The 12,986-nt window shown below is 38.6% G+C and overlaps 1 protein-coding gene across 3 annotated transcripts in view; it reads left to right on the top strand.

Moving 5' to 3' along the window:
- ADGRB3 (adhesion G protein-coupled receptor B3) overlaps positions 1-3,726 on the top strand; it is a 462,905-nt gene extending 459,179 nt beyond the window's left edge. For all 3 annotated transcript variants that reach the window (XM_064447845.1, XM_064447844.1, XM_064447843.1), the window contains 2 exons: positions 857-961; positions 2,906-3,726. In XM_064447845.1, the coding sequence (XP_064303915.1) occupies positions 857-961; positions 2,906-3,094 (294 nt within the window). In that variant the 3' untranslated portion in view covers positions 3,095-3,726. The remainder of the gene's footprint in view (positions 1-856; positions 962-2,905) is intronic.
- The last annotated feature ends 9,260 nt before the right edge of the window (positions 3,727-12,986 follow it).

Raw genomic sequence — 12,986 nt, 5'->3', positions numbered from 1 at the left:
CTTTGCTCCAGAGGCCAGTCTGAATCCATACCCGAGTGTGAACTTGTTTGGAAACAACACAGATGGTAGGCTTGACAGTCTAGGCTTGAAAACAGTCTTCACTCTCCATGTAGCTGCCAGGGCAGATACATGGCCAAGGGCTCCTCCAACTGTTGGGGCTGTTTGGGGTCCTCACCTCTTGCACAGGAGTGCCATATAATTAGTTTTTGTGGAAGAGTGCCCTGTGCATGGGGTAGAAGGAGGGTGGTTTCCAATTGCCCAGTCCATGACATAAGAAAGCAAGTAAAATTGAAAAACTGTGCCTTCTTTTCTTCATAAGAATGCCATTTCAACTACATTTTATGATGAGCTGAATGACACGAAGATGTCTAATTAAGAAGACATAACATTTGGGGATTTTCCATTTTGGGCCAAGATTTCTGAATTCAGTGTTCTAGTAAAAATTATTCCAATAGAAACCATTACAAACTGCTGTTGCATTCCTATAGGAATGACAACATTAGCATCCATGCTGAAAACAGAAATGCTAGAAAATATTCCTAACGTGCAAGAGAAATATTCTGAGAAACTGCCATCACGTTCAAAATACTTCAAGGCTAGCATAAAAACAGTGTCCCTTAATTTCAGCAGCTCAATAAATGTGGGGCAAAAACAGTCTCTTGTACACAGGAAGAACATTAAACAGAGCAGAGAGAAAACTCAGTGCAATTCACTTCTGTCGGTCAAGCCTATAGGGAAAAGATGGCCCTGCCAAATTCAATTTACTTTATTATGTTGGGGGAAATAATGTTTCACTTAAAAAAAAAAAAAGCCCAGATTCAATTATAAATATAAGCAATTATGTTCCATTTTGCAGAAGGTCATGCATACAAGAAAAAGGCACATGGAATTGTTTCAAGAGTTAAATCAGAAATTTCAGACGCTGGACAGATTTCGAGATGTACCAAAATCAGGCAGTATGGTAAGTTTTCCTTCTTAGATGTTTAAAATGTGATGGATCCTTAATAGCAGCAATGAAACAATAGTCCTTTGAATTCAGTGCATTTCCTGAGAAGACCTCACTCTGCACTACCTTTAGATAGCCTCAGAAATTAGAACAAAAGATATTTTCTGTAATCTAACCTATGACAAGGCTCATTAGGTTTTACAACTAGACCATAACTAACTCACTGACATCATTAAGATGACAAGTAATTGATCTGTAGGGAGCACATTTCAAATCTGTATGTGCCTACCAAGTCTATAGGACTTTATACAGAGAAAGCAGCTCATTAATGTAATTTGGCCAATGGGGCTTTTCCCCTAGCTAGGCAAGCAGATATTAAATTAGTTACTGAAAAGAAGTCCAGGTAGATTGACCTATACGTGAGATGGTCCAGAAAGCACACAGGGTCTCTGTAATGCCATCTTTTTTCTATAATAGGTTTATAAATATTTACCATGGGAAAAGCAAAAATTAAATCATCCTGAGTTGGATCTGCTATCATCATAAATTCAAATTTATACACACATGCATAACACCCTGACTACATCTGATAATGAGAGCAAGGAAATAGTTGATTGTGCCTAATTAAAACAGCTAATTTAGTGTGACATATTTGTTAGCAGTAATATTATGATTAGCAATAATTTTATGTATAATTTTATAATGTGAAAATTGTGTATTAAACGGAACTGAGCTAGAATTATTGTATTCTATAACTTTTTCAGAAGAGCTGCTCTCAGACATGAAGAAGAGGTATTAAACAGATGTGAGGCCAATGGATTTACATCGTTTACATCATCTTAATCCAGCAGAAATTTGGCCCCGATTCTTTGATGAACCTTTAGCTGTGATATGTGTTATATTGCACCCAATTCTCACTCACTCCCCCTTCTGAGATTTGCTGACATGTAAAGTTTGTATTTGCCTCCCTATTTGAGATTTGCTGTCCACATAAAGCTTGAATTAATTCAAAATCTCAAAGGGAATCTCAGTGGAAGAGTTGCGTTTACTCTGTTTTGCATCGATGCTATGTTTTTGAAAGGTCTGCTAGTACAAGCTGCCTAGAGGAATGGTCTATCTGCAAGACAGTCAGAGAGTGATCCAGGTACCTAAATATAGGCATCTCAGGCTATTTTAGGCAGCCTCAGGTGTCTCAGTCTACAGCATGACACAGGCAGTGATGACACAGAACTCAGAGGAGACGTGCACTTCATGAACGGTAGTTGGAGATCAGGCAGAATATCCGAAGGCATCTAAAATGGCACAGACACGTTAGGTTTTGGCAACTAAGTCCCACCCAACATGTTACAGCAGAAATCACTAATTAAATTGCTCTTAGTCCTTAATGTCTTTTACCCTATAAACTTAGCATTCAAAAAAAATTCATTCAGTAAAAAATAACCAGCTTTCAACCTGTTAATCCTAATATACATAAGTTCATCAGCCTGTAATGTAAAGCAAGGTAGCTCTCACAGCATTTTCAAGGACTAGGTTTCTGTTGTTCTGCCACGCACCTCCCCCAGTTTAAAATCTAGCTGGCAATCTCTGTTTCAAACCACTCCGTATTTCAGGCAACAAGCTCTTCTCAATTACCTTCCCACTCTTCTCCCACATTTCTACACAACTGCTATTAAAAAGATGGCTATTGGTACTGGATCACTCGGCCATTCCTCACTACATTGGTTCCTGTGAAAGAACGTGCTTAGCTGGCAGCTCAGGTGAGGAGCCTGCCAACGTGTTGAACGTTCACAGAGAAAGAGTCGCAACGGTGCTGAACACCCGCCAGCCTGGCTCCATGCAAAGTCATTTCCACTCTCTGGCTTATTTGTCTCATGAGAGCACGTTAGCAATCAGCCTTATAAACAGAAAACACGTCATTTCATCCCTGTTTTTAATTCTTCTTTCTTCTCTGGTCTTCAGGAGAACTCAGCACCGAACAAGGCTCCATGGGACAGTTTCAAATCCACAGGCGACTACCAACACTATACAACGATAAACGTATTAGACACAGAGGCAAAAGATGCTTTAGAACTCAGACCAGCAGAATGGGAGAAGTGTCTGAACTTGCCTTTAGATGTGCAAGAAGGTGACTTTCAAACAGAAGTTTAACAAACATGAAAACAAATTGAACAAAACAAAAACAAAACAAAACTAATTCATTGCACTGACAATAAAGAGACTTTGGGAATCCTGGCGCTCCTGTCTGAACATTGTGACTACTTTATGTCAGGCTCTTCCTGTGCCAAATGTCAGTGGTTTTTTCGTACAGTATATTCCCACTAGTGCGGCTAGTGGAGAACCAGGTGTACAATTCTTACCATCGTGTGTTGTAAGTACCCGTGGAATGGATTTGTAAGGTAATCTTTATAGATAAACCTCAAGCAACGATTCATGTTGTAACAGCTTCATTTGGTTTAGTTTTCAAAAAACTTCACCATGAAGCACAATGTATATATTTATGCAGTTTTTAAAGTTTATAACAGTCTGTTTGGCCATTACTACACTTTTTACTTTATAATATAAAAGCGAAGTTTTTGTCATTAAATGAATGTCTGTTGAGCTACATTCTTCATTGCTTTAAATGCAATAAAGTAATAATCTCACTTTTATATGAATAATATATTTCACATCTTTATTATTGCAGTTTTCTCTGGAAAGCTCAGTGTAGCTTTCTCTGCTGCAGCTGTGTATAAAATATTTAAAATGTTGTATGGTGTAAATAAACCTTTGTCTACATATCAGTTTCTTAGTGCATTTTATTCTGTATTTGTTTATCTTAAATTTGTATATTTATAAAGTTTTCTTTGAAAACAGACGTATTGAATATGTATCTGGAGTTTTAATAGTACGTTCTGCTAGCTCCTGCGAGGGGTTTCTAAGCGTATTAGTAGGTTTGTATAGCCATTCTGCATTTTCTTAGGTATTCTTTTGTGACAATGTACCATATAAATTTGGACTTGTCAGAATACTATTACAATTGTTCTGTTTTATAAGAATTTTTATCTTGTTGCAGAAAGTCAAATAATGGAAAAAAAGCTAAGTTTCAATGCACAGCACCCAAAGAACATGTTGATTTAGAATTATTACCTCTTGTGCATGGTCTTGATGCTGTATAACAACAACAAAGACTTTAAAGATAAAAAATACTGAAGTATTTTAGACAACAAAATGGTTGTGTTTCATATTATAAATCAAGAGCAGAGCATGATTGCTGTTGAAAGTGAAGTTAAACAACTAGGAATAGAAAGGCAAAATCCCATTTTCCATGCTTAGAACCAAAAGCAGATCTTCAAAATCTCTCATCTATGGCATAGCTGTTGAGGGCAGGGATGGGGAGGATATCTCAAATCTTCATATGCCATATTTCTAGGAAAAAAGTTTCCAAAACTGTTTTAGTTTCTGCTGTACAGAATTGAATATGCTGCAGCCTGCAGCTGGAGAGCTCTTTGAGAGGAGGAAAACATGACCACCAATCTGCATAGGAAGAAAAAGACTAGAAGAGATGTTTGTCAGCAAGAACTTAACCTAAAGCATTGGTAGAAGGAGATTATCGTCCATATGTTGAGAGAAAAGTACTTAGGACTAACCTTCAGGAAGGTGTTCCAGCCTGTAAATCCTTTCTCCAGGCCATAATAAGTTACTTAAGCCATGAAAAGGAGCCTAACTTTGCCTATTTTGTGTATCTTGTGCAAACTACAGACCTCTCTAATCTAATTCTTCAACATCTAAATCTTTACACAAATACAAAACAACTAGATACCAACCTGGTATCAAGTCCATTAACTGGTTTAGGTGCCTAGGAGTTAGATGATGTAGTACTCAATATTGCAATATGTCAATCAATCAGAACTGGCCCTTTATCGAGAGGCTGATGCAGAAGGAGGCGGCTGGCAAGGCCGGCTATGCAGCCTACTACCATCACACCGCTGAGATCAGAAAGTGCACCAGAAACCTCTCTCTTGTTTTATATATCAAGTTCTAATCGAAAAGGGGTTTATTTTCCCTTTAGATAAATATATAACAGAAACTGCACATTTTTTTAAGGATTTCATCCAGTATAGTAGGCATCTCTGAAGCAGAGCATGTTTTACAAAATTTCTGATTTTTTGAGACCAAATCAGGAAGCTTAGGCCCCTGAATCCAGATATAAGCCTTAGCATTCTCCTTGACTGACTTAAATATAATACAAATCTAGAGCACCTTGGTATTTAAGTAACTATAGTGCAGAGATTATTTGCATAAACTTTATATCACATAATTCCTGTTCAATAGCAGTCTAGTTAGAACTGCAGGAAGCTTAGAGTAGGCTGCAAACTTACCCAGGAAACGCGATAAATCAGTCTACACTCAATACACTGCTGACCCAGTTGTGCTGTTATTAATAACCCAGTTGATTCAGGTTTAGCATTACCCTGGGTGTAAATTAACCTGGTGCCACAGCAGTCACAGATGTGCTTTCAGCGTATGAGCAGCAATGTTCAGTGCCTCTTTATTTAGAGCTTGTGCTGCCCTGCTCAGAAAGTGCTAGACGTTTTTATTTTCCTATATATTTCATATTTAGAAATATTAAGAACATGCTGGAGTCCAGTGTATTTTCCTGCTGATTTGACTGCTTCATATTGAAGCAGAGTTTGTTTTCTGTAAGCAAGATAATACACTTACAGTTTGATGTTCAATGTCTCTGAAATGGTTCAAGTCAGACTGAAGCCAGCATGAGACTACAAGCTTGTATGCACTGGTTTAAATGTTGGTAGAGCACTGATGAGATATTTGGCATTATATTATATGCAAATAAAAATTGAGTCAGAACCCCCTATAATATACTAGTCACAGAGACGACAGGGGGGCTCTGTATTTGCCTGCCAGGGTGGGCTGGTGCCACTTGATGTGAGATAGCCCTGTGCTATCTCACCTGGCCTCCAGCTGCAGTTATTGAAAGGTTCAGGTGCTTGAGGGCTCAGCTAACCAATGTTGCTGCAGCTGGCAATAGAGTATATTGAGGCAATTGAGCTCTGCCTAGAGTTCACCTTGATCCAATTTAAAATACATATTCCCTGGACGTATATAGAAAAAGTAAATACTTTTTTGGAAAAGGCCTCATTTTCTAAATGGTTTAAATACATATTAGTAATTATATAAGACCATATGCAGTTCCTCTGTCTCTGTCTTCCTCTTACATACATATACAGAGAAAGATTCTTTTTTTCTGGCAAGTTGATGCTAAACAAAATACAGCCTGGGCTTTTCAGTATAGGGAAGCAGTGCATACAGGAAACCTGGCTGAGCCATAGATCACTTGGGCAGCGTTCAGGATATCCATGATTTCACATCAAGGCTGTGTAAATGGGTCTGATGTTGCTGGCATAAAGAGTCTAACAAAATTATTTGCTACATGGCCTCTTGCCAATGTGATGTTATTTAAACCAGAATCTTCTGGGGAGGTAAACCCTGAATTAGTCATTATTGAACTTCAGCTCATACTCTGTAATATCTCTTGGAAAGAAGAAGAAGAAGGAAAGAGAGACCAAGTGCTGCTGCGAGGGATGAGAGGAAGAATAGCAGTGCTGCCATGCTGATGCACCTTTGGAGTGCCATGGGCTTCATGTTAGCATATATGTAATGCTAATGACTCCTAATGACAAAGATTTAGGACAAAGCTGTAACAAAAGACACAAACAGATAAGGGTCTTTTCCATTTCATTCACTACTGGGTCTGAATTTCTTCATACTCAGTGAAACAGTGCTCTCCTCCGGGAAATGCTGTCCTGACACTCCTCCTGTAAGAACATAATTTGCTTCTATGATGATAAGCCATAAATCACCTAATATTGTTTTATACAGGATTAAACTGGGGTAGTTTCTTTTAAAAACAAACAAAACCCCAACCAAATTAAAAACCCCAAGCCCTGAGCTGCACCAGGTGAAATGTTCTCTGATGCTTTGGCTTGCCTCTGTTTCCCATAGTTGCTAGGCAATGCTGTACTTAGAGACCAGATTTAACAAAAACGCTTGGAAGCAGGCATCCATCTGTCACAGCATCGGCAGTGTGCTTTTCACCAGGTTATGCAAAAGGATATGGAAATCTCTGTTAGCAATCAGCAGATGGAGACATTGTGTATTGATAGTAGACTTTCAGTTCCTCAGGCGTTAGCTCGAGGCTGTGCTCTGTCTCTGGATAAGCCACAAGAAGCAGTTTGTATGAGCAAACGTTATTTCCCCCTCCTGAAAAGTGTTACAGGGCTCTCTTGTGCAATCAAGCCCATTCTCATGCACTGAGGGAAGTAAACAGAGCAGTACCCAGTTGAATATCCATTTGGGGAGCTGTGATTCATTTAGAACCAGGTCTCAGCTGGTGTGATGCTGTAATCTTTTCTACTTACTTTTCTAGAAACATCTTCCTTTGCAAGGAAAGAAAAAGAGGCCTCACTAAGAAAAAATCAATTGCTGGTAAGATACACATGAGTATTAACCCTAGCACTGAAATATTCTGTCCATTAATTACAATTTTAAGGTGAATAAAGAACCATTTACCTGTTTTTGACAAAATTGTCTCTTAGGCTGCAGTGGACCATCCTGAGATATTCAGATTAACTGTACTACAGCACTGCTCCTCTTGTTTGTTCTGAACTAGTTTCAGTTTATACCTCTTCATTCCTTATAAGGAACATTTTATAACTTCTACCAATTCAACTTCCTTTCTTGACTATGCAGGCTTCTATTATAGACACCCCAGTCATCCTTTTTCAGGATTACAAACCCAATGATGGTCAGTCCTCGTGTGGAAGCCCTTCCCTGATTTCTACCATCCCTGTCTCCTTTACAGCTTTTCCAAGTCTGCTAAAGTTCTTAAATAATTCTTAGTAAATCCTGAACTCCTTAGAGCATTCTGTTTGATCCCTGCAGAAAAAAGGAAAAAAAATCAACTACAAAGCTTGTAAATGTCTTTTCATTTAGTAGGAAAAGAAAAGAAAACTAAAAAATAATTGAATTTTAAGTTTTATATCTAACCATTTAAAGGGAAATACATGACCATCTCTTTGAACAAGAAATGGGCACCAAGCAACTTCTCCTAAGTAATCGTCTTGATGAGTGGACTTCAGTAATTTATTTTCTCCTTCTCTCTGGTGCTGTGAATGTAGACTTTCTCTCTTAAGTGGAACTGCTGTAGCAAGACTGGTAGAGAGTTGTCTACAGCCTACTGGATGGGTTTTACAGACAGAAAGTGAGCAAGAACTATGTGAATCCTTTCAGAAGGAGTGGTAGTTGTTTTCCACATCCTGAAAGGGTGCTGAATTCTGAGCTGCCTTTTTCAGTTTTTGTAACCTCTCTTCCTCCAGCTGTGTACTCAGAGTGATGTCCACTCACTTGTTGACTCTATTCTTTAAAACTGAGAATGGCACCTGAGCCAGGGAAGGGGTTCAGAGCTGTTTCTCGTGACTGTTCATTCCTGTGACTAAGATTTAAGCACCTGTACCTCAAGAAAGGTGGGATTTAAGAAACAGCTCTATTCCCAGTGTTTTCTTGTTGATTATCTTATGCAGCTATTGGGAAGCCCAGCTGGAGATGTCTACTTCTTTGTACGCATTGTATAAGGAGGTAGTGTGCCTTGTTCAACATATGCAGTCAACCTTAGAAAACAAACACCTAAACCTCACATGATGCAATGCCGACCATCAAAAATTCTATGACCTTTTGTGGTTCAAACCCTTAGGAGTTGAAATATTTTTAAAAGTCTGGTTCTCAGAATCTAATTTTAAGAACAGCAATGAGCTAGTGGTTTTTTTCTATCATCAATTCAATGATTTATTGCATTATGTCCCTAGGATGTTGACTCACAAAATTGCAAAAGGTGATGCCTGAAGGACCTCCTAGGATAAAAAAGAAACTGAAATTGATTAGTATGTATGTCCAGATTCTTATTTGGTGTCTCCTTGGACCTAACCACTTTATTTCCTGCTTTTCTCAAGAACTGCATGTTAGGAAAAGATTTTCAGAGCTCTGTTTTTAGCAATTAGGTTCTTAAATCAAGCAAGAATTAGCTATGGTTTCTAAAGACAGATAGGTAGAATCAATTGAATTTAATTTAGAATTCTAACTAAAACACTCTCTTGCCAATATTTCAAATACAGAAATCTGCAGGGCAATCTAACTCTGCCTATCACCGCTGTCTAAGTTCTTTCTGTAACCTAAAGAAAAAGGGAGGCCAGATAGACCCAGCCAGTTCCCTGAGTAAAGTACTAACATCTTTCCATTGATTGCATAGAGAACTTAAAAGCCCCGAGGGCAATAAAATTATTCTAAATTAAGCATCAGATTTAGCTAGATTTAGTCATCAACATGTGAGCTAATGTCTAAGCTCCCATTATAATCAGTGGAGAACAGGTCAATACAGTCAATAGAGCCTAAAGACCAATTCAGCTCACCCATTAGCAGAGGAAGGATGCAGTTACTGTGAGATGCCCTATAGTATTTGAAACATTTGCATGGGGATTGCAGATATGAAAGGCAACTTAAGGGAGACCTATACCCTTTCGGTCCAAGCAGTACCCCACCCCTCACCTAAAATGGTACCAGACACTGGTGTTTAGACAGGTGAATCCAGCTCTAGGCTAAGATTTTCTTAGATGCTTTGGGATATCCAGCCTCCAGCTATCACTCCATAGAGGCACGGGTTTATGGGTTTTGTGTCAGGTTTGTCAACTTGATATGAATGTCATATCAATGTCATATCATAGGTATCCTCACTATCACACATTGTCACTCCTTACTTAGAATCCACCCTGCCTGCTCCTCTTCTGAACATGTATGTCTGTTCATGTAGAGGAGTCATCATTTCTATAATTTTATTGTTGTACCACTAAATTCTGGATGTGGATTATCCAGGTTCTCATCCTCCTGAGAGGTAAAGGATGCACAACCCAGGACAATCTAATCTGCCAAGTATCGGTAGACTGTGAAAAAGCACATTCTGGAAGAGCATATATGGGTCAGCCAGGCATGCAGGAGTTGTGAGCCAGGAATATTACAGTGTTATCCTTTGAGCTGGTATTAGATTTCAGCTACAGATCGCTGTAGTATATGAATGCTTGCCATACTGACCTGTCCTGCTTTATCACTCCATGAGATTCTCCTAACTATTGGGCAACACTCAAGCTACTTCTTTTTTGTGTTCTTCTGGCCTTCTGGTGTTCGTATTTCTGGTGACACAAAAGACGAACTTGAACTGAGAAAATGACAAATGGGTTTACCAGGGATACTGCCTGATCCCTTAACTTCCAGCCTTTTCCTGAAATTTAGAAGTTCAATCCTTTCTAAGATAAGTAGGATAGGAAAGCTTTCCTGCTTCCTCGTGCTGGCTTCTGACCAGCAGATAATAAGCATGCTATTTTTGCCACAGAAACATTAGAATCGTCTCTCAACCACTCCCTTAACAAATAAACCTCGGCTTGAGATGGCAAGAAAAGACCCCAATCAATTCCCAAGGGAAGTAGAAGAGATCTTTTCTACTTTTCCAGAAGTAGAAAAGATAACCTGTTAACACCATAAAAAGCAAGCAAACAATCATAACATGAGAAAAGAGGGAAAAGAGTTGTGGTTTGCTGCCTAACTCTAACAGCTTTGTAAATGATGGCTTTCAGGTACTATATGGAAACCTATTTAAAAAAAATATTTTCCTTATTCATAACTAAGAAAATGAGAGAAAATTACAAACATTTAATAGCATTCTAAAAGAAGACAATACACATTTCTCTCTGTTAGGCCTGCAAAGCCAAAAAACACCCACACTTAACTCTTAGTCTGAAAGAACTCTACATAATTCCATCACACATAATTTTAAAAAAAATAAAAGGGTCAGAATCACCTGCCTCAGCACTATCCTTTGGTTATAACCTGATGACTATCTTTAGTAGGGAATTAGCCACCTGAGTAAAAGATATTATAATATTTACATATATTTAAAGAGAAAAGAGAATATTTAACTTTGACGTCCAAAATTTTATGGAAATTTTATTTTCTAAAAAAGCTGATTACAACGATAAGTGTATTGAATTTAAAAAGATTTAATTTACCATTGCCACTTAAGACCCTATGTTAATCTAAAACTGGGACAACAGTAAAGGAATTTATTAACCTTAGTAGGGGAAAGTAAGATCACCCTCTTCTGAGCAATTAATGTTTGCATAGCAAGAGGTCCCCTACTTTAATAAAGAAACCTATTCAAGGATGACAGTCTTTGTAGTTTACATCAGAACTTCAGATCTTAAGAACTCAGTGTAACAGATCTCCAAAAACTAGAAAGAAAATGTCCTTTCTTCAGCACAGAACAGAGTCCAGTTTTTGTATCTGAACAGAAGGTCAAGGCCTCTGTTAGAGAACCAGGTATGAAGATCTCTTGTTCCATTTTCAGTCCACCTAAAATCACAAAATGCTGGAGAGCTTTGGAAACTGCAGCAACCTGAAGACACCAGAGAGCTCACTGCACCCACTGAATCAATAGCATATTTTGTGTTGAGTATTAACTGTTAGGTTCTTGGCTACAAAATCCTGGACTATCAGGTAATTTTTTATATTTTTACAGTTTTGAAAGTTCAAGTCCACAGCATTTACTTCCAATCTTGGTCAGCTCTGTGCCACAGCTGTTCTATCAGTAAGCAAAGACATAAACAGAAGACTTTATGGAGAGGCATAGTTTCCTAAAGCTAGTCCCTAAAGATTTTTTTTTTCTTAAGGTATGTTCTGTAACTGATTTGGAATAATTTAGAATAAAAGATATCAACCAAAGGTTACTCATTACAAAAGAAAAAATAAATTTGAGATGTTTTACAAGAAATTCAAGAAAACAAATGGCTACTGGGAATTTTGCTATCTGTCTTTCCCTCTGATCCCTTCTGAAAAGTAAGGGTAAAGTAACAAATCTGACTCTTATTACCCAGTCATGGGATCATCGGCTAATCACAAGAGCATAGAAAGATCCAGGTTGGAATGACCTGGAATTGCTGTTAGGTGTGTCCCTCCCCCAAGCCACTTCTTCTTCAGGCTGAACAAGCCCAGTTCCCTCACACCCCCTGCCCTCAAAGCAAGTGCTTCAGACCCCAACCATCTTGGCAGACATACCCTGCACTCGGTCCAGTTTGTCAGTGTTGGTGAGCCCCAAACTGACGTAGTATCCTAAAGGTGATCTAATAAGTACCCTTCCCTCCATCTGCTGGCTGTACCCCTGGTACAGTCCAAGATACTGTTGACGTCTCTGCTGCACACTGCTGTTGGCCTATCTCTCCTGTCTTTCTGTGTGGCAGTCCTGCTTGGACATACCAACTGGTTGCCCCAGACTGGTGTCATCTGCAAACCTGCTGAGAATGCAGCACCTTGCATCTTTGACAAATACATCTATTACTTGCTGCTAAACACACAATCCCTCTGAGCCCAACAACCCAGCCATTTGTTTACCCACCTGGTTGTCCATCCATCCACTGCCATCCCATTAACGTCCTAGCTTGGTTACAATCCTTCTTACAAGATCAAAACCTACCAGCTTTTGCAGCTGTCACACCTTCAAATCATTTCAGTTCTGCAAAGATGGAACTGAGCTAATATTTGGAATTTAACAGGCTACAGCTCACACACTGCTTGAAGACCTCTTCCATGGAATAGGCAAAAATATTGAGCAAGTGAGATTATTTGAGGAAACCTGTCCGAATGCAAGTATGTATTTCAAGTAATTAAGTAGCTGTTGCCATACCAGCTGCTGTATCAGGAATTGTCTGTCAGCTTCTGTCCACATTTGACTTTATCACACAGACCAAAGACAACAGAACGTATTTATCTTTCTTTAATGACTGTGTTTTGACTACTTGTGACCTATACTGTGACTTAGATATTGATTTTAGTCTTTAATAGGGTAAGTCACATAAAAGTCACAACTTTTATCAAAATTCCAGGTTGCCTTTCCGCACAAGTTTTGTGACCTGTAGCTAGATGACTGGTTTTAGCATTCATTAAA

Source organism: Phalacrocorax carbo, chromosome 3 (assembly GCF_963921805.1).
Source record: "Phalacrocorax carbo chromosome 3, bPhaCar2.1, whole genome shotgun sequence".
NCBI classification, from domain to species: domain Eukaryota; kingdom Metazoa; phylum Chordata; class Aves; order Suliformes; family Phalacrocoracidae; genus Phalacrocorax; species Phalacrocorax carbo.
This window is presented reverse-complemented; position numbering and strand designations above follow the sequence as displayed.